General features: G+C 35.0%; 2 protein-coding genes across 2 annotated transcripts; both read right to left on the bottom strand.

Moving 5' to 3' along the window:
- On the bottom strand, positions 1-3,554 carry LOC105162632 (septum-promoting GTP-binding protein 1). The gene is made up of 6 exons (XM_011080711.2): positions 3,083-3,554; positions 2,790-2,910; positions 2,608-2,707; positions 1,655-1,694; positions 1,083-1,166; positions 1-434 (listed from the first exon to the last, which is right to left on the bottom strand). Exons 1-6 carry the CDS (start codon positions 3,443-3,445, stop codon positions 270-272), a joined length of 873 nt encoding a protein of 290 aa, XP_011079013.1. The 5' UTR covers positions 3,446-3,554; the 3' UTR covers positions 1-269.
- LOC105162750 lies at positions 10,204-11,085 on the bottom strand. The gene has a single exon (XM_011080871.1). The coding sequence runs from the start codon at positions 11,083-11,085 to the stop codon at positions 10,204-10,206; it is 882 nt and encodes a 293-aa protein (XP_011079173.1).

Here is a 23,099-nt window from a genome sequence, read left to right as displayed (position 1 = left end):
TTACATTAAGTGTGTCATAGTGATTGATTACTATTTTTGAACTGTACATCAATACAATATAGAGAGAGAAAGAGAGAAGAGGGATAAAGAGATGGGAAGTGTAAGGAACTTTTGGACCTCTACATTAAGTAACTATCTCACACTTTTGCAAACAACACAAAATTCACTGCACTCCCTCCACTCCTAATTTCCGAAGAGAGGGAGAGAGAAATGCGCAGTGACTGGTTGGAGTGTGAGGATCGGAACTCACTGAAAAAAACAGACAGTAGCTAGAAATCAATGATGGGTTCTCCGATGGTGAGATTGCGGTCCAAATTCCAGTGCAGATTGAAGAGCTTCGCTGTTAGGAACTTGAAGATCTTGTTCACGTTTATGTTGTATGTTGCACTTGAAAAGAACAATGTTGCGTTCATCGCCTTTGCGTATGATCTCGCCTGTATTCATGCACAATCAACTAAAATTAATATTTACTATCGATTGACTTATTATTAATTTGGGTGTATAGCAATTTACCCTCATATTGAAAATGAGCACATTACTTCCCTATGAGAAAAATATAGCAATTTACTCTCCTGTACTTTTTAAAATGAACCGGTTTACCTCCTTATACAGGGAGGTAAATTGCTTCATTTTTAAAAATCATAGAAAGGTAAATTATTGTATTTTAAAAAATATAGGGAGGTAAATCGCTATTTATTTTTTCATAAGGGGGTAATTCGCTCATTTGTGATACCAGAAGGGGGTTCCTTGCATTTCTCCCTTATTGATTTGTTGTAGGCTAAATAAATTTTTGTGCGACCGAATTGCCCTTATAACGGTGAAGATATACCTACTCACATGCATTAATGAATGAAAATGTATATGGGTAATTTGGTCATAAAAGACTTGCAATCACTGGTAAAATAGTCAAATTCGATGAATTTTGACTAGTGGATGAACTTATTTATTAGACTTATTAAAATATATTTTTTCAAATTATAGGGAATTTACGTATAATCATACTAAATTTTAAATGAGAGGAGTGTAATTTTTTAACTCTCATTTTTTACATTAAAAAGGATTAAATAAATAAAACTTGTTACCTGGCTTGCAATTGTCCACTGCAAATCCATTGGTAATTGGACAAACTCATCAAATTTAGTCCCTATCAGCACCGGAATTGCATTCTGCAATACAGATAATTAAGTTTAGATGTCAAAATATTAAAACGGTCACAAAGTTCGAATAATAAAAAATAATTAACCCCTTACACTTACAATTTTAATGGGCGTACTTATAATTTTTTATGTAATTAAGCCCAACCTCAAGAATTATCGATGTAATTTACCCAAAAATCATTAAAAACGAAAGTAAAAAGTAAATTGCATTTCAACCCCCGCCAAAAACACTCATATCCCTAAAACTTCACTAAACTTTAAAAAAATAACAACACGGCCCTAAATAAAAGAAGCTCGTTGTATCTCATATCACGGGTTATTTGATTTTTTACTAAAAGTTCACGAAGTTGTATTGTTTTTTTTTTTTTCTATTATAATTTTCATAGGGGGGTCTCTGCAATTTTACATGGTCAAAAATAGAAGAAAAATGCAATGTAAAAACATGTGGAAAGTACGAGATTAGACATATCATGTAAAGAAAAAGCATTATTTCTTACATGGTTCCATTTTCTGGCTTCTTGGTACCATCTGATCACACTGCGTTTAAAACCACCACCACTATGAGTAATTTTATCCATTGGGTTTTAGCAAGAAAATACAAAAAAAAAAAAAATCTAATTAATTTTGATTAGATTCGCTAATAGAAAATCAGATTAAATTAAATATCAATCACATGATAAGTGTGATTCACTTGAATGTTCCAATATAGACAAGAACTTGTCAGAAAATAGGAGAAACATGCAAGCAACCTCCTTGTGATATCGCAAATGAGCAAATTACCTTCTTATGAAAAAATAAATAGTGATTTACCTTTTTATATAAGGAGGTAAATTACTTCATTTTAAAAAGTATAGCGGGTAAATTGCTATAATTTTTTCATAGGGGGGAATGTGTTCATTTTCAATATCACAGGGGGATAAATTGCTATTCACCCCAGAAAATAATGAGGAAAATATTTTTGTCTATGTAAATTTTAGGAAAATACGATTGTGGAAAGTCTATTTATTTCTCACTACAAGAAATTATAGCAATAGTTATGGAATCAAAAAGGAGAATAAAATTTGTTGGTAATTAGCAACGAATTTATGAAATGATAAGAATTTTAAATTCTTGCGATTTCAAAATTAACATAAATAGGAACGAAAAGGAATTTTAATATTGTCAAAAATGGTAGCTTGTTTTGGCAAAAAAATCAGCATCGAGCTAATTATTAAATAAATATATTTTTTTTACTAAACTTAAATTAGCAACGAATTTCAGTAATTTTAAAGAATTTGCGTTATTACTGATGACATTATTTATTCTTCTAGTGTTTGTCTTCTATTAAATTGTATAGTCGAAAAAAATAGGAAGGAAAAATGCAAGAATATATATATATATCTATATATATATATATTTTCCTATTTTTTTTCTTAATAAATGATCAATCTTCAATATATAGGAATCGTACCTATTCAACGTGCAACGACTGGTGAGATCGAACATAAATAACATAGCTACTGAATCTTTGCAGGCAGCTGGAATATGATCAAGTGAAGAACTATGATCACCTGCAAATATATTTTTTCAATTATTACAATAATAATGATATATACATAAATAAATAAATAAAAAGACACAAATAATGTCTACCTCCCACTTCCCATATGCTGTAAGAAATTCTTGCCCCTTTGACATACAATGTCTTATCCACCTGATTTATTCCTGTCACTGCATATTCTTCTTCCCCTTTCTCTCCTCCTGCATATTTCCTCTTCAATTTATACAAATAAATATTATTAGAAAACCAATTAATAATCATCCACGAAATTTGCAGTTTCACAATTTTTTTTATTTTTTATTTAATTATGTTACATCAACATCTATCTATATTTATTAATATATTGATGTGACATGACTGCAACATACTATTCATAAATACTTACCAGAAAACTTGATTTCCCGATATCGGGATCACCAAGAAGACTGATCTTCAAAGAAACCAAATCCGATGAGTCTGTGCGGGCACGATCAAGGCTGCAGCGTGGCAACCGAACCACGTCATCCGTGGAGGAGAAGCCACCATCCACAACATTTTTAGGTGACGATGGCAAGTAGGTGGAGGAGGAGGAGGAGGAGGAGACGGTGGCCGTGGGGGCCAAGTGCCTATACTTAATGGACGACTTGCCTAGGCCACAAGCGAAAAACCGTCTCCAAAACGTGCGTAGGTATCGTCGAAGGGTGGAGATCCGCCAGAGGATTCTTCTTTTAATGCTGAAGTGAACGTTTTTTCGGCTGAGTTGATGCATATTTGATATTTGTGATGGGGCCTCAAAATGGTTCCTCCAGTGATCTCTCTTATTTTAGCCCTTTCTGGGCTTTTTAGTTGTGGGGATGTGCGTGTGTTGTTTGGTTGTTCTTATGATATGTCGTTTGTGGAGACGGATTCGACACGGATGTTTGTGGTGGACGTCTCGTTTCAGGTATGTAAGTTGACCGATTTTAGAGGGGTTGCTGCGTCAATCTCATCACTCATCATGCATAATAATTATGGTTAATTATAGTTTTTTTTTTTTAAAAAATTTAAACTACAGGTGCTCCCAATCTCCGAGAATTCTCTATTTACAACGGTATTACTTTTACTGGCATTTAAATAAAAATGCTGACATGTTATTAAATTTTTTTAGGAAAAAGTATTATTTTAGTTCGTTAAATATGCCTAATTTTGATTTTAATCTGATAACTATGTTCATTTTTGTTTAGGTCCAGTAACTTACGAAATTGCTTCTTTTAGTCCTCTGACAGATTTTCGGATAATTTTACCCCTATGCAACTTTTAAAAGGCAGTTTTAGTCCATGTGCACTCATAGGGGTAGAATTATCCGAAAATCTGTCAGAGAACTAAAAGCAAGCAATTTCGTAAGTTACTGGATCTAAACAAAAATTGACATAGTTATCGGATTAAAATTAAAATTAGGCATACTTAGCGGACTAAAATAATACTTTTCTTTTTTTTTTTTTTACATAAGCTTCCAATTCTTCCCAACATTCTGTGTAATTTATGAGAAAAAAATACGGTATTAATATTTTTGTACTTATAAAGGGGTAAATATAATAAAATCAAAATTCTCATATTATCAATGATGAATGAGATATAGAATTAGAAATTTATATAACTTTTTTTTTTTTTGACGTTGGTATTTTCCGTCCAAAATCTAATTAAAAAAGGAATACAATTGGAAATGGACAAAACTTAGAGGGGTCAAGTGTAATTTTAAAATTTTATTGACGAAAAACATAAGTTTACTTTTTTTAGAGGGTCTAAATGTAATTATACATAGTACTCGGAGGGTATTTGGCCCAATGTGTTTGAATAATTAAAAAATCACGTTGAGATGTCGAGAAGATACTCTTCACATGGAAAACTTTTTATGTCTGATATATTTTAAGGTGCTCGATTCAAGTTGATTGGTTGTTATTTAATTAAAATATAATAATATACTAAAAAGAAAAAAAAATGGTGATAAAAAAGAATTATTTAAAAAAAATGGTGATTAAACCGTTGCTTTATAAATGAAATTCGAACCCAAGACTCTTGTTTGGCCTGACTCTGATTCTATGTTAGACGACTGCGGACCTCTTGTTTGATCTAATTCTGATGTCATATTAAACGAGCATTTCATCTAAAAGTTTAAACTATTAAAAATTAAAATTATTTAATATTAATATCATGATATTCCAACACGAAATACGATAATTTTTATATCTACTGATGAAATATTAGTATAGTTAATATATAAGAAAAAGATAAGTATATATTAGTTATTAATGTACGTATTTATTTGATAAAATTATACAACTCATGATAGTATTTTGCTAGAAGAATGGCACGCATGTTTGGGTGAAGACGATGACAGTTGACAGTTTACTCATATGCAGTGCTAAGGAAAAGTGGATTTTCACTTTCACGTTTTTGTTAGCTAGCTTTTACGTTTTTCCTTGTGGGACAATTAATATTTAACAATGATATTTATATACGTGATAAGTATACATGAAAAATGCCTATAATACTCTTAATGAAGGGCACTTCAATTTTTTCACTCTGGATCCGTGTCTTTTTTATTGGACGGGTTGGAGCGGGCTCGACCCGGACCCGACTATCCACTTTAAGACCCAGGCAACGACAATCGTCCGATCATGGACGTAAGCTAACAGGATAAGGACACGTGGCCCATTTAACAGTATCCAGCTAAGCCTTATAAATACTCCAAAATGCTACATTTCGAGGTAATGAATACTGAGCCTTTTTGATCTACGCTTTTGATCACATTCTTTTACCTCGATCAACCTAACTTGAGCGTTGGAGGTTCGTTGGAGGGGACGTGCCCAACGAACTCACCTTACTTGTCTTATTCTCAGGAATCCAACACTTGATTTTGGTGGAGTTAGCTTAATTGTTGTGAGGCCACTCATCCAAGTCGCTGATTTCGAGCAATATCAATACATATATAAACAACCTTTATTAAAATCTAACACAGATATATTTGATATAAATTATTTATAATTAATCCACTTAAATTTGGCATTCTTCAATATTTTATTTAAATTAATATTTTATTTTTACAAACACACATCATACATGTTGGGTACCCACTTGAAGGGACGTGTCATGAGTGTTTGGTTTGCCAAATTCTCATAAGTACCTCTCCACCATAATTAGGTAAAGGTTTGACTCAATTGTACATGGCCCTCTTCTTCTTTAATTTGGTGTGTACATATATGTATATATATATTTCAATGTATTATTTTTTCAAAATTGCTTTTGTGAGATGTTTTTTTGGTTTTAGGTATTACATCTAAATATTTGTTTGTGCCAAAATTCAATAAAAATGAAGTTTGGCTGATGTTATAAGCTCTTCAAAATATTTTATAGAGTTAAATATATTCTTGCTGTAATATTTTTTAAAGGTTGTATTATTTTAAGTGTTAAATACACTTTCATTTTGAACTATATATAAAGTACATTTACACCCCCTGAACTATAAAAGATAACAAAATAGCCCCTCATGATATCCAATAATTTTTTTATGATAAAAATGACGTTATTATTTATACCCCTAAAATATATCTATTACATCAATCTCCTAAATATAATCTGAATTGTAATAAATTTTTTATTTAAAACAAAAACTACCCAAAACTTATGATTTTTATATTGAGTATAGAATGTTGAAAAATAAAAGACTGTGCCGTGAAAAACCACTGCCTTGAAAGTGAAATTTCGGTACTAGCATAGTGCAGATGTATGAACCGATCGCTCCATAAGGTTAACACGGCTATAACTCTCTTACACCTGCACTCGTGGAAGAAAGTTTGGAACAACAAACAAAACAACACTCAGAAGAGAAGGAGAGAAAGCAGAGAAAGAAAGGAGAAAAGGTGCTCTCAAATTTTGGTGTGTTCAAATGAAAGGAGTTTGAGCCTATTTATAGATGCATAGGTTGGTGGCTGAAAAAACAAGGACTTTATACCAGCCACACATTTATCAACGGATATATCAATATTAGGAGCAAAAATCGGCTATTTAGGAGGGTGATTTAGGAGTCCAAAATGATAGAAAATAGTCATTCCCAACAATCCACCACAAATGACTAATGTAGATGAAGAATATAATTTTTGAGTGAAGGAAGAAATATACTTAAGCATTAATATCTTTCGATTGAATTAATGCATAGTGAAGTGAGGCAATCAAATTGGTTAACAAGAGTGATATGACTCTTGAACTTTCGATAGCTCAAATTGAGACCCCCACAATCACGTATGAATTCCTTAGTTTTCGTTGTTCCGTGATAAAGTTCCGAGCATTATTAATGGCCATGCGCTTATACCTTAGATTCTAATGACTGCTCTAGAAAGAACTTTTATTTTCTTTTCATAGAAGGCGGCCCAGCTCTACTCATCCAGATAGCTTCATCAAGTCTTATAGACCACTCAACAACTGAGCGATGAGGCTATCTTCTTGAACAAAGTCAGGGTTATCCATCAAGTCCTTATTAAGACCAGCCAAACACAAGGCTATGGATTTACATGGTCATTACCATATTCCATCAGTCAAGGGGTTTTAACCCTATTGCTCTCGAAGACTAAAAAATAATTCTCCTTGTAAGTCCTTTCGTGAGAGGATCTGCCAAGTTCCTCTCGGACCTCAAATAATCCAAGGAGATTATCCCTCAAATATGTCTTCTTTTGTCACTCTAAGCATAGTTCATGGCAATTCCAATAGCAGCTTGGGAGTCACAGTGCAGAGACACTGGCACAGTTAACACCCACAAGGGCACATCTCCCTTTAAGTTTCTCACTCACTCTACTTCTTGACCTACTAATTCAAGAGCTATAAATTCAGATTCCATAGTAGAGCGAGCTATACAAGTTTGTTTTGCAGATTTCTAGAAAATAACTCCCTCACCCAAAGTAAAAACAAATCCAATAGTTGAGCTTACTTCATCATCATCGGTAACCCAATTTGCATCACAAAATCCTTCTAACACTGCAGGAAATTTATTAAAGTGCAAAGTCAAGTTTATAGTCCACTTTAGATATCTCAACAAGCGGCGTAGTGCATTCCAATGTTCATTACTAGGATTATGGGTATACCGACTTAGTCTACTCACAGCGTAAGCAATGTCAGGTCTGGTGTAGTTCATGAGAAACATGACACTCCCTATGATTTTTGCATACTCAGCTTGTGACACACTATCACCTTTATTCTTTTTGAGACATACACTCGTGTCATAGGGTGTTTTCACTGTTATCTCATCTTGACCACTGAACTTGTCCAAGATTTTCTTTATATAGTGGGACTGACAAAGAGAGAACCCATTTTCAATTTCTCTAATTTTAATTCCTAGGATTACATCAGCTTCTCCTAAATCTTTCATATCAAATTGTGCTGATAAGAATCTTTTGGTTTCCTCAATTATTCCAATGTTGCTGCCAAAATTAAGCATGTCATCGACATATAGGCATATAATAACACATTTTGTCCCAAATAATTTTGAGTATACACATGTATCTAATACATTTGTTTTGTATCCATTAGTTTTTAGTATGATCAAGCTTTTCATACCATTGTTTGGGTGCTTGTTTAAGTCCATATAGTGATTTTCTAAGTTTACAAACTTTATTTTCTTGGCTAGGTACCATAAATCCTTCGGGTTGTTCTATATATATTTCTTCTTCCAAGACACCATTTAGGAAGACTGTTTTTACATCCATTTGATGGATTATTAAGCCAAGAATAGCTGATTGTGCAATTAGAGTTCTAATAGTTGCAACCTTTGTCACAGGTGAATATATGTCAAAATAGTCTATGCCTTTCTTTTGTGTATAACTCACAACCACTAATCTTGCCTTAAATTTGTCTATTGGCCCATTTGATTTTATTTTTTTCTTGAAGACCCATTTACATTTTATAGGTTTACTTCCTATAGGTAAATCTACTAAATCCTAAGTATGATTTAACATTATAGAATGTAGTTCATTTCAAATGGCTTTCTTCTAGAAACTAGAGTCTATGGAGGTTATTGCTTCCATATATGTCTTAGGATCATCTTCAATTAGAAACATTGAAACAAAGTCTTCATTTATTTTTTCTTGATCTTCCATTAGGAAAGCAGTTAGAAAGTTTAGTCCGAAATTATGTTCAGTTTTTTGTCTTTTATTTCTAGGTTTATTTACAATAGAATTAGAGGAAGTTAACAAAGGTTTATTGCTTGAAGAGACTATGTCCGTTCTAGAAGTTTTAATTAATGGAAAAACTAGTTCAAAAAATTCAGCATCTCTTGATTCACAAAAAGAGTTATCATTTAAACACATGAATTTATATGCGGGACTATTTTCGGCGTATCCAATAAATACACAGTCAAATGTTATAGGTCCCCTATGTTTGTTTTTTTAAATTCTGGATATGCTACCTTAGCTAGACACCTCCATACCTTAAGAAGTTTAAAGTTAGGAGCGAACCCTTTCCATAATTCATAAGGGGTTTTATTTAATTTTTTATGTCGGACTCTATTAAGGATATAGCACGCAGATAAAGCTACTTCCCCCACATATTATCAGGCATATCTGAGCTTAAAAGCATAGCATTCATCATTTCTTTCAGAGTTCTATTTTTTTGGTTCTGCTATGCCATTTTGTTGAGGTATATAAAGTGCAGACATTTCATGGATTATTTCATTAATCTCATAAAATTCTTTTAAAAATTTAATGTTGTATTATCCACCTCTATCAGATATAAGTATTTTGATCATCTTATCTAATTGATTTTCAACTTCAGCCTTAAATTTCAAAAATATTTCAGCAGCCTTATCTTTTGATTTTAATAGATAAATCCTAGTGTATCTAGAAAAATCATCAACGAAGGAGATATAATATTTTTTACCACTCTTGCTTAATGTGTTTTTGAAATCAACTAGATTCGAGTGGATTAATTCTAGCAATTCCGTACTTCTAGAAGTGATGGGTTTAAAAGGTTTCTTTATGTATTTTGCCGCTACACAGACTCTACATTTAGAGTATCCATCTGTGTCAGAAACATTTATAAGATTCATAGTTTTCAACCTTTTAATAGAGGAATAGTTCACATGTCCTAATCTACCATGTCAAATATCAATAGATTCCATCAAATAAGCATAACTGAATTTTTTTTTTTAATGGCAATAGAAACAGTGTTCAGGAAAAATAACTCATAAGATAAATATCCCTTTCCTACAAAGTAATTATTTCTAGTAATTATAACCTTATTAGATTCTAGCACAATTTTCAACCCAGCTTTATTCAATAAACTACCAGAAACTAGATTTCTACATAAAGAATGCACATATAATATGTCATTCAAAGCAAGTGTTTTGCCAGAAGTAAGTTTAAGGAAGATCTTTCCTTTACCCAAGACTCCGACAATTGTAGAATTCCCCATGAAGACACACTCACCGTCCGTTAGGTTACTAAGTTCATAGAATAGGGCTTTGTTGGAGAAGAAATGCCTGGATGCACCAGTGTCTAGTATCTAGTCTTCTTCGTTCTCTACAAGGTTGGCTTCCACAACCACTGCAGTGTTGATCTCGTCATTTTCAGCTAGGTTGACTTGTGGAGTAGATTTAGTAATTAGTTTTTGGTTTGCCTTCTGTTGATCTTTTCTTTGGTAGCACTGGTACGCTTTGTGTCCTAGTTTCCCACAGTAGTAGCACGATATTTTGTTCTTTTGGATCTTGCCATCATGTCCTTTAAATGTCTTGTGTTGATTGTTCTTTTGAAAAACTTTTCCTTTATTCTGGTGAAACTTGTTTTTAGATCCAATAAACTTTACAAAGTTAGCTTTAACTGAAAGAGAAGAGAGAGAAGTTTCCTTATCTATTAGGCGATTTGCTTTTTCCATTCTCATATGGCTGATTAATTCTTGGAGGGTTAGATCCCTTTTCTTGTGTTTCAAGTTGTTGCGATATTCATTCCAAGTAGGAGGGAATTTTTCCAGTAGTACATTGACTTGTAAAATTTCACACTTTTTCATGCCCTCGCTCAGCACTTCAGTCACTAGGTTCTCGTACTCATGGATTTGGTCCATTATAGGCTTCTCATCGACCATTTGAAATTGAACCCATTTAACGATGATGTACTTTTTCCTTCCAGCGTCATCACCTGCGTATCTTATCTCCATTGTACTCCAGATTTCTTTCGCACTCCTATAGTTGACGAATAAATCGAACAGAGAATTATTCATTTGATTATGTAGGTGACCTCTCACTGTTTTATTGTCTCTGTCGTATTTTAATTTTGCCTCATCCTCAGATTTTGTGGTCGTCCCTCCTGCGGGGATCGCTGCTGCAATAATGGCAAGGGTGGAGATTTCTGCTGGATTTTCCAGTGGATTCTGGAACAGCACATAGTCCATTTCCAATTGTTTGAAAAATATGAGCAACTTTGGTGACTATCGTTTGTAGATGGTCCCATCAAGTGGCTCTAGCTTGGAGAGGTTAGGGAATGTTTTAGCAATTGGAACAACCATTATAAGAATAATTTCGCTTTCAATTGTTGGAAAATAAAAGTGTGCCGTGGAAAATCACTGTCTTGAAAGAGAAATTTCGGTACTACCGTGGTGCAAATAGTATAAACCAATCGTTCTCCAAGGTTAATACAGTTATATTTCTCTTACACATGTACTCGTGGAAGAAAGTTTGGAACAACGAATAAATCAACACTCAGATGAGAAGGAGAGAAAGAAAGCAGAAAAGGTGCTCTCGAATTTTGGTGTGTTCAAATGAAAGGAGCTTGAGCCTATTTATAGATGCATTAGTTGGTGGCTGAAAAAATAAGGACTCTATACCAGCCACACATTTATCAATGGATATATCAAAATTAGGAGCAAAAATCGACTATTTAGGAGGGTGATTTAGGAGTTCCAAATGATAGAAATTAGTCATTCCCAACAAAGAATTTGTATAAACTCTATAAATTTATAATTCTAATATTTTTTACATAATTGTTAAAAAGTTTACATAAACTTTTCTTGTGTTGTTATATATATTGAATTTTTCTTTTAAAAATAAATTGTTAAAAAAAATTTAATATATTACATCAAACATATATGTGAATATATATCCTGTAAAATATGCAACTTTATAATTGATGTGCATAAAAACAGCCTGGCCCAAAGAGGCTCAGGCGATCCAGAAAGCAGAAAGAAACGAGAGGCCCTCAACATCCTAAGAGGCCCAAGAGAACCTAGTAGGCGACTTTAGTGGGTACCCCCAGAAAACAGATTGGCAGGCAGCCTTGGCGGGTGCCCCTAGAAAACAGATTGGCAAAGGGAGGAGACCCAAGACATCCCCCTACTCGGACCATGATCAAAGCCCGATAAATATTCAGCCCAAAGACCGACACACGTGGCAGCCTAGTCTCCCATGTGCATCTCGTCAACCCCAAGGTCAACAGTCACATTGGACCACATCAGCCCTAGGAGGACCCCCCTAGTTGTTGAGACTCCTCATAGGTGAGGGGTCTACCAAGAAAAAGTAAGGAAGGAGTCCCTAGCAAGGAGGACACCCCCTGACGACTAGGACTCCTTGCAGGCGAGGGAGGTCCTCTTAAAGTCCTGGACTGCTTGGCAGCTTGGACTCCTTAGCAGTTAGGAGATCTTGCTGATGAAGGGTCCCTCCAAATTCGGAGATAAGTATTCAACAATAATATTAATAGAAGATAAGAACAAATTATGGCCTATCCACAAGGCATTCATCCACTTTTTTCGAAAATGGAGGAAACATGCATACTCTTCCATGATGAGGGCACTTCCTAAGACCTTCTTGACATCTCTGTCACTTTCTGGACGTCCCCCTCACGTCCCTCACACTTCTCTTACTCTCTAAATTACCTCTCACACTCTCTAAACAATCTTTAAGCATTCTACAAGTACATTATCACGTGTTCTTGTATTTTTTTTACCAACATTATTCATCATATCCCAATTTCAATTATATCTTTTTACTTTTTGGATTTATTCAATTTGAAATCCAATACTAACTTGGACATCGGAGTGCTAATGTTTTTTTTGCAGGTCCCCCCCTTTACGATTTGCAATTGTTTCGGCCTAAGCTTTGAGCATAATTCATATCAATTGGACCCGTGCATTTTTTGAACGCATCATTAATATAAATTATAATATAATATATTTTCTTAAGCAATAATATGATATATTTTTATTATGTGGACATGTGATTGAATAAAAAATTATAAGTTATATAACATTCATTTTCTATAATATGATATACATTATGTATTGACACATATGTTTACATGTATTTTTTAACATAACTTATTTACTTTGTAAAATATATTTGCATATGAGCTTGTAAATATTTTTGTGTTCCATAATTTGTAAAAAATTACAAATATTATTTTTAACATAAAATGTGACTAAAATTTTAAATCACTAAAAATAGTTTGGGGGAGATATTTTAATAAAAGATGTTTAGAAAGTAAAATAAAATGTATAGGGGGTAAGTGAGAAGGGTGTTTTTGTCCTATTTGATGGGTGTGGCCCAACGGATTTTGGCCCACGAAAAAGTTGAAGAGCCCAACACTCCAACCCCTGTACATGGTCACGATAATGGGAGAAGCCTACTGCGCACGGCCAAACGCGCTCGGCCCAAATGCTCGTAACTGGCCCAGTCCTCATACACACGTCACTCCTTGAGGCTTGCGTGGAACACACATGGGCTCTCCACGTAAGTCCTCCTGGCTGACAAGGAGTACGCATGACAGGAAGGCCTCCCCCAAGAAATCGGACTCTGACATCCAGCAGACTCCTTGCGGGCTGGGAGTCCTCCTTCGCCTAGGACTCCCCTCCTCATTCAAATAACTCTAATAATCCCTTAAAAGATGGGACCCGATCGAGCTTTATCTTAACTAATTCTATCCATTTTCCTCAAGAATAGGGAGCACTATTAGTTCTACGGCCAAGGAGGACACTCTTCTATAAATAAGAGACTCATCCCCAGACGGAGGGGCACCTTCACCACATAGAACCTTGGTTGCTACTGTGCCTTGCATCCACTCACATTCATATATACAATTTGTTTTTGTTTTTTTATCATTACATCTCATTCTTTTAGTGCTTTTTCATTATTATGAATTATTATTCTTCAAATTCAGTACTAACTTGGGCGTCGGAGTGCTAATATTTTATTTTGCAGGTCTCTTTCTTTCGAATACTATTTTAAATATTCCGGGCCCAACGCCTAAGCCGGACTTCGTTGGAATCGTGCTAAAACGGCACACATCAATTGCCGCCATCTACGAAAAATTTGAGTTAAAGGCGTGAAATACCATGGAGACCCCCAACAATCCTACTAACATGCAGAAAATCGTGGAGGCACCCAACAGTAATCAGCCTTTGCAGGTTGTTGCGGGAGCCTCCCTAACACCAGTAGGAGGGTCCGTCCCATCCTTCCCGACACCAATACTGCCTCCTTGGGTAACAGAATCATTGGTTGACCCTCCAAGGCAAAGTACCTTCTCGAATACTACATCAGGCGAACTTTCCCCAGCCTTGCTGAGCGCAATCCAACAAGTAGTCGCAGCGGCCGTTCAGGAACAAATAGCGATGTATGGTGCCTGCTCGCTCAGTCCCTATCCTGGAATCAAGTACCTTGCAGTTAGGAGTGGAAAGAAGCCCCCAAAAAATAGGGAGTCACTATGGCACGGGGCCCACCCATTATGGCATAAGGGCTCCCTCCCGTCACTCCCCCAGAGGTTCTCCAATAGTGGCTGGATCAATCGGAGTACCTTCAAAAGAGCTTCCAGGACGTGCAACACCAAATAATAGGGATTTCGGGAGAAGAACAAAAGGGTGTCCCTTTCACAGACACTATGATGGTAAACGAGCTCTTTGCAAGCTGTCGTACCCCTGCCATCGCCGAATATGATAGGTCTATTGACCCCCAAGAACACCTCTCGCATTTTGAGAATGTAGCTTTACTACACAGGTATACAGGCGGGATCAAGTGTCGAGTCTTCGTACCTTCGCCAAGGCTGCGCAACAATGGTTTAACCAACTGCCCCCTGGAGCAATAGGGAGCTTCCTGGAGTTCAGATCTTTGTTCCTGCACCAGTTCGCTAGTAGTAGAAGCTTAGGATAACGAAGCTCAGCCTCTTCGCCATGCATAAAGTGATAATGAGTCGTTGAGAGAGTACTTGCAAAGAATCAACGTTGCAGTCTTAAAGGTACCCTCCGCCACACAAGAAGTGAAGGCCAACGCCTTCTTGCAAGGCCCCTGGCCAAAGAACCCCGTCTTCAAATTCGATGTCCTCTTGGCTCGCGCAGCCAAATATATTAACATGGAAGACGCCCAAACTGCCAAATAGGAGAGTCGGGGGGAAAAGAAGAAAGATGTCAGGGAGGAGACCCCCTTCAAGAAACAATGCATCAAATTCAAGGACAAGAAGGAACCCTTCCACATGATCCTAGCCGTTACCCAGGCCCTCATGGCAGTCGAAGGAAAAGGCTTGCTCACCCGTCCCCAATCATGGAGGGAGCAGCCTCAACGTTCAAAATCTAACAAGTTTTGTCGATTTCACAATGATTATGGCCATAATAGTAAAGAATACCAGCACTTAAAGAATAGAAAGGCTCATCCAAAATGAGTACCTCCTACAGTATGTCTATTGGGAAAAAGCCCAGGGAACGGGGCCCTGTATCAAAAAACAAGCGAGAAAAAGAAAAGAAGCGAAGATCTCCCCTCCGGAATCTTCACTCAACGAAGAACGTAGAAATATCCTTAAAGGAAAGCCTGAAGCCAATGACCCTCGTAAGAAGGGGGTCATACGAAAGGTTTGTTGCAGGACCACAAGGAGGTGACTCCCGCCATGCCAGAAAAGCACGAGTTAGAAAAGCACACGGTGTGGCCATAAAGGAAGTCTGGGATGTTAGTACAATGGAGGATGCCCCCATCATCCAGTTTGGGTCCTAAAAGCCCTCGCAATGATGCTCTAGTCAGCATCGAGTTATTGGCCAATTATGAAGTAGGGCGCATCTTCGAAGACTCGGGAAGCTTCGCGGACATATTATTTGGAGAGGCCTACGACCAAATGTAGCTAGGAGACACCCCTCTGAAAACAGTGAACACCTCCCTTTACGGATTTGTACTCACTCCCTGTAACTTTAGGCACCAGTGCTACTCGAAGAACGTGCCGGCTAAGATTCCTAATGGTGGATACTCCCTCGGCATACAAGTCATCTGGGCAGGCCCACCCTCAATGCCTTCCAAGCAATAATATTCACTTACTACATGAAGATCAAATTTCCTACGTCAGGAGGAGTAGGAGAAATATAAGGGGACCCCTTCCAATCTCGTAAATGTTATGTGGAATCAGTACACAAAAGACAAAAGAGAACCAGGAACAAAGATCCAAGGGGACACCATCTAGCAAGCATGACAGGGAGGTGCCCTCCAGCCAACACGATAAGGAGACACCTCCCAACAAACATGAAAAAGGCAACGTCGAAAATAGTGAAAATGAGAAGACACTTTCCAAGGTCCAGCCAATGGAAGAACTAATGAATATTGAGATTGTACTTGGAGATCCAGAAAGATTCACCACGCATTGGTTCTCAACTAGAGGGTGCAATACACAGAGAGATAATTGAATGCTACGCCGTAAAGTAGACATCTTCGCATGGACACCTCAAGACTTAGAAGGGATCGACTCTAATATCATAACACACCACCTGAACATTGATCCTCACATGAAACTAGTAAAGCAAAAGAAGAGTCATTTTGGGCCTGAGAAGGACAAGATCATCTAGGTGGAGGTAGACAAATTATTGGCAGCTGGACATATTGAGGAAATACAATTGCCCGAATGGCTATCTAACATGGTGTTAGTGTCCAAACCTGGAGAAAAATGACGAATGTACATTGTTTTCAGAGATCTCAACAAAGTATGCCCTAAGAATTTTTATCCCCTTTCCTCGAATCGATTAACTCGAAGACTCAACCTTTGGATGTGGACTCTTAAGCATGACGGACGCTTCCCAAGGATACCACCAAATAATATTGGCTTTCAAAGACTGCAAAAAAGTTAGCTTCATTACATCTGCTGGAAGTTTTTTCTACGTGGCCATGCCATTTGGCCTAAAGAACGCCAGAGCCACCTACCAACGCTTGGTGGACAAAATATTTCAGCCACAACTTGGAAGAAACGTAGAGTATATGTAGATGACATGCTTGTAAAGGGCAAAGAAACCCAAGAATAAGTTGAAGAGCCTAACACTCTAACCCCTATGCATGGTTACATAATGGGAGAATCCCACGGAGCACGGCCCAACACACTTGGCCAAAACGCCTGTAGCTGGCCCAGTCCTCATACACACATCACTCCTTGAGGTTTGTGTGGCACGCATGTGGCCTCTCCATGTAGGCCCTCCTAGCTGACAAGGAGTACGCATGACAGGAAGGCCTCTCCGGAGAAATCGGACTTTGACATCCAATAGACTCCTTGCGGGCTGGGAGTCCTCTTCCGCCTATGACTCCTATCCTCGTTCAATTAACTAGAATAATCCCTAAAAAAATAGGATCTGATCGAGTTTTATGTTAACTAATTCTAACCATTTTCCTCAAGAATAGGGAGCACTATTAATTCTACGGCCAAGGAGGACACTCTTCTACAAATAAGAGACTCATCCCTAGGCAGAGGGGCACCTTCGCCACATAGAACCTTGGTTGTTACTCTGCCTCGCTTCCACTCGCTTTCATATATACGATTTGTTTCTATTTTTTTTTTATTATCATTACATCTCATTCTTTCAACGCTTTTTATTATTTCGAATTATTATTCTTCAAATCCAGTACTAACTTGGGCATCAGAGTGCTAACGTTTTATTTTGCAGGTCTCTTTCTTCTGAAAACTATTTTAAATAATCCAGGCCCAACGCCTAAGCCGGATTTGGTTGGACTCGTGCTAAAACGGCACGCATCATCAATGCCGAATTATTTTGTTAGGGGTGTCTTTGTTACCTTTCATACTTTAGGGGTGTAAATAGGATAAAATGCATAATTGAGAGGTACGAAATGAATTTAATCCTTATTTTAATATGAAGAGTTTATTATATCAAACATGCTAATATTTTCTGACACTTAACGAGCTTATTGTAAAATAAGATTCAATATTTTTAAATTCTTAAAACAGCTTATATTATGTAAGATCTTAGAAGATATTTCAAATAAGCTTAATCAAACACCCTCTAAATTAAAGTAAGCCATACTCAACTAATTACATGATCATAATATTATAATATTTGTCTTTGACTGATAAATTATTTGAAATTAATGTAAATTTTTACTAGTTAATTGAGAAATATACAATACAAGAAAACAGAAAATAACCATCAAAAAGAGAGAGAGAGTGCAACAATTTTAATTAATATTGGTTACAAGAATTCTTATTTTGATATTATGAATGTTATAATGTTAATAATGACTATTATTTTGTAAAGAGTTTCATAATTTTATAGTGATTATTATTTTATAAAAGTTATTATTAACAACAATTAGTCCAAAAAAAAACAAGAAACAAAAAACAAAAAACAAAAAATAGCACATAAAATTGTCACTAAAGATATCGTTAATTATCTACTGTGATAGTTTACTAGACAATTTCTATTATTAATAATTATATAACGACAAGATCAAAATCATTATAATTTAATATATATTTTTTACGATAATTTTAAAATCATCACTTGATAAACTTTTCCTAATATTTTATCATCGTGACAATTCATCAGCCTGAATAAATAATTTGGGAAAAAATCGGATTTGATACGAACTCAAAATTTTCCCTAAATACAATGTAAGATTTGGACAATTTTGTAATGAAGATTGGGCGGAAAAAGGGGATCGAAGGAATAGTACCAAACCAACTTTACGTGTTGACATAATAGGAAGGGGAGATGTATGAATTTTCATTTGAGTGTAATGTATTTATACTGTTCGTATAAGTTCATTACCATATAAATTATAATATTTTTTATATAAACATATATTAGCATAGACTTCATGCTATGCACGATTTTATATATATATATATATATATATATATATATATTTTAAATTAAATATTTTTATTATTATTATATATTGTGCTATAAAGAATTTTTTTGCGTAGAATAAAATTTTCATTTTAAATTAAATGTTTTGAATTTTTAATCTATTTTTATTATTATTGTCAAAGATATTTTCCTACATATACAATATTTACTTACCAAAATTTGTATTATATGAGGATGACTTTAATTATATTATGACATTTTATTAAAGATATAGATCATTTCTTACATATATTTCAACAATATATAAAAAATATTAAAAAAAAGAATTAATATATTATATGAGGATTACTTTCACACAATTATGACATTTTATTAAAGATATAGATCATTTCTTACATATATTTCAACAATATATAAAAAATATTAAAAAAAAGAATTAGTCAAATATATTATTTGTATTATATAACTTAATTATCTTCCATAAAAAAATCACTTTAAATGCATAAATCTAAAATGATCTTAATTATTTAAAAAAGGTATAATATCAAGCAAGAATAGAAACTTATTTTTATTGAGCTATAATAAGAAAAGGCAATTGAAATGGTAAAAAAAAAAAAAAAGAAAAATGTAAAATTTCAAACACTTCCATCGACGTAAAGAAATCTTTAAAGAATGAATTAAACAAAAATAAATCAACATTTATGACAATAAAAATTTATCATGCATCTGAATAAAATAATAATAAAAAAACCATAATAATAAAATAAGGTAGCAAGAGAAAAGAAAAACCATAATAATAAAAAAGATAAAGTGTGCAAAAATTTAAAAAAAAAAACAAATTAAAATATATAAGTAGGGAATAACTATTACGTTTTGATAAAAAAAAATAAAAAATAGGTTGTTATTTATTGTGACAGCTTACAAATCATACTGCTCGCTATTCATTTATAGAATTAAAAATTCAAAATATGATATTTATGTGAATTTGTATAGTTCCGAATATATTGTATTAATATCTCAAAGTTCAAAAGTAAAATTTTATAAGTTTTTCTACAAAAAATAAAATGTTAAAAATTTAATTCTAATATTTTATTGAAATAACCTCTATATTTATTATTAACTTAACACATTTATACGTACAAAAGTTTCGATTAAATTAAAATATATAAAAGAAGAAAAAAAAATTCAACCAATCATGTTGATTTTTTTTTCCTTTATTTTTTCCTGAAAAAGAGTTAGAATTACATGCGCATAAAAATACATATGTAGAAATATAATGATTTACATAGCATATATAGGATAAAGATAACTTTAGTCCTTTATCTTTGTCACGGATTAATTTTGGTCCTCTAACTTTGACAATAGTAGATTTAGTCATTTATCTTTTAATTTAGCGTAAATCTGGTCATTCAGCCTATTGTATGGCCAATATACCCTTTCAAAGAAAATAGCTTACGTGTACATGAGAGAAGCAAGGAGGTCAACCCATTTTTATGCACTTAAAATGGCCAACATGCTTCTGAAATAAATTAAGACCCCATAAATTCATAGCTTGCTTTGACCACTTTGTTTCCAAGTATTCTAAGTCATCGATTTTACGGACTTCTTCCAACCACACAACCGCAGTTGATGGTTCGCAGGTACTTGGCTCATTCAGTAACAAAACAGCACAGACCTATTTCATTTCCTACCTTAGGGCGTAAAAGAGATTTCAATACAGGACTTGATAGAATTTTAACAAACAGGTTGAACAGAAGCCTAACTTTTTATTGAAGAAATATAGAGAATATTACATAAATATTATTCCTTCGTTGGAGAAGACAACTGTTTAGCCTCTCATATTATAAAGGACTTGACTCGTTGGGGAAACCCCCATAAACTAAAAGATTAAAATGCTACAAAGATTGAAAAGACTCAAAATTCTAATGCTTTGAAGAGTAGGAGAAGTTTTCTGATGATCCCCTTATGCTTCATTGCCTCTTTATTTATAGGCGTCCGCGGACTTCAAACTCGGACTCCAAACTTATTTTTTAATGACGTCATTGCCTTCGTCATTATCTTGTCTCTTTCGATTAACGTCATTGCGTTCGTTATTGCCTCATCCTTTCCAACTGTTGGTCATAATGGCTTATCGGTTATGTGATTTCCAACTGGTTTTCTTGCTTTGCTGACTATTGGCCTTTATCGTTTTCTGCCGACAGTCCTATCCTTACTTTTTTACATTTTCTAATTTTTACTTCTTTTTGTAAAGATTTTTCTTTTTCCTTTGTCCTAGTCTGGTTCGGGTTTATTTTGTGTTTCCCGAACTTTTGTCCCGAACAGGGACTTCTCTTGCTTTTCACAACAAGGGCATAAATGGTTATGCTATTGCCCACAATGCAACATGTTGCACGTCTTGATCCTTGTAGCTTCAGTCGTAGACAGCTTATTCTCCCAGATTAACATTCTTTTCTTCTCAAATAAGCTCTCTGCGAACTCAGTATTTTTTCCTGTCATGGAATTTAACAGGAATGATCCATTCACTTTGTTGGAGAAAATTTTCAATGGATACTTAACTTTGTCCATCTCAATGAGACAGACCCATAATCCCCAAGTTCTTCTGGTAGAGACACTATCTTCATTGATGGCTGATACTAGGGGAGGTTCTCCTGAGGCAGCTTTGATTTTATTGAAAGCCACCATGTCTAGCCTCTTCAACTTTATGAAATAAAATGTTGGGTGAGACCCTTTTCCTGCTGTTTCTGGAGTAACTAATACGAATTTTATCTCTAGAACGTTGCCTCTTTTTAGGTGGGGGTTGTTTTGCCATGAATCAAAGACCACCCCACTAATCCATTCCGAAAGTTTTGAAATTTTCGGAAAACTTGGTATCATAGTATGAATTGAAGCAAGAGCTCCAAAATCATACCATTGTCGGACATTTTCTGGTTTCGACCTTCCTAACATCTAACTTTATTATATTTTTCACATGTTTCGATAATGGTCTTGCCTGGGTTTACTCCTTTGCAAGAAATTAACTTTTTCCACATGCGCTGATATTCCTGCCAAGCAGAAGAAGTATCAATTCGTTAGTATTAACCTTACAAATGCATGTCATTGGCCTAAGGCTATTCTTTCCCTCTTTAACCTTAGAGGTGCTGGGTTGACTTGAACCTAGAGGAGATTGAACTTCCTGTGATTCAATTGATGTCGTTTCACCAGAGTCTGGTGATGGCCTTGTGCAATTGGTACTCGAAGCCGACACTACAAGTCTAGAGCCCTGTACTCTAAAGGCATGTTTAAGGTCATGCTCCCTCAACTCGTGAGTCATCCCTGAAGGTGATGCCTTTCGAATTGGTTCTCATAAGTCATTCCATAGCGATGTGGATGCTAATAAGGAACTTCTTATTGCGACCTAGACTGCGTCTAGATCAGCTCTTTGGATTTGTTCGGCAATTTGGGCATTAACCGCTTACTGTCCGAACTTTCTGTCAAGCTCCTCGAGATTTTCTTGAAGGTGTCTGAGTCTCAATATGATGGAGTTTGCTTCAAATGCCTCCATATCTCGTCAGGAAATTTGCAAGAACATTTTAATGAGATTTTATAATGACAATATTATAACAATAATATTGGCATTCAGCTTGCCATCTGATAATACAAACTTTCTCTATTTTCGATTCTAATTTAATTTTTTAAGAAAGCATTGACATTAGTATTATCAACTTTTAAAATAATTCTTTAGCAAGTAAAAATAAAGGCCATTTCTTAAAAGCCTTTCAAACCGCAAAGAATTCTTTCTCGTTAATATGCCAAACTTTGGCTTGTTGTTTTGAGAACAACCCTCCTGTGTATCTACAAGGTTATTCTCCTGTAGTTGTCTTCTTCATGAGCACTGTTGCCCATCTGTCGTCATTGGCGTCTGTGTAGACTACTAATTCATCCCCGTCTTGTGGTATAGCAAGCTTTGGCAGGTTACTGCAAACCTGTTTAAGCTCACGAACCATTTTTGTGTGGATTTCTTTCCATTTCCACTTTGAACTTTCTGTTTCTTTCAAAAGTGGTCGAAAATTCTTCTTGTATCTTGCAAGATCCTTAATGAAGATACTTGCAATTAACAACTCCCAAGAAGCTCTGCAAATGCTTCTTGTCCTTGTGTACGTCTGAAAAATTGTGGATTTTCTCCATAATATGGCCCTGTAACTCAATCCCTATTTTGTCAATAAGATTCCTAGAAATTCGATTTAATTGCAACAATAGTAGCTTTCTTCTCAAAAAGTACTAAACCTTCTTTATGGTATGTATCAGAAAATATTTCAAGATGTTGAATATGTTCTTTCATATTGTTAGATGCAATTAATATGTCGTCAATATAGACAAACATG

The sequence above is a fragment of the Sesamum indicum genome, linkage group LG5 (assembly GCF_000512975.1).
Source record: "Sesamum indicum cultivar Zhongzhi No. 13 linkage group LG5, S_indicum_v1.0, whole genome shotgun sequence".
NCBI lineage: Eukaryota > Viridiplantae > Streptophyta > Magnoliopsida > Lamiales > Pedaliaceae > Sesamum > Sesamum indicum.
This window is presented reverse-complemented; position numbering and strand designations above follow the sequence as displayed.

Excerpts from the sequence above, each read along its gene's own strand:
- LOC105162632 (XM_011080711.2), bottom strand. The coding sequence starts at position 3,445 with ATGCATCAACTCAGCCGAAAAAACGTTCACTTCAGCATTAAAAGAAGA. Across the intron at positions 2,911-3,082 it reads TCGGGAAATCAAGTTTTCTG|AGGAAATATGCAGGAGGAGA; the intron begins GTAAGTATTTAT and ends TATAAATTGAAG. Across the intron at positions 1,167-1,654 it reads AAGCCAGAAAATGGAACCAT|AATGCAATTCCGGTGCTGAT; the intron begins GTAAGAAATAAT and ends TCTGTATTGCAG.
- LOC105162750 (XM_011080871.1), bottom strand. The coding sequence starts at position 11,085 with ATGGACTATGTGCTGTTCCAGAATCCACTGGAAAATCCAGCAGAAATC.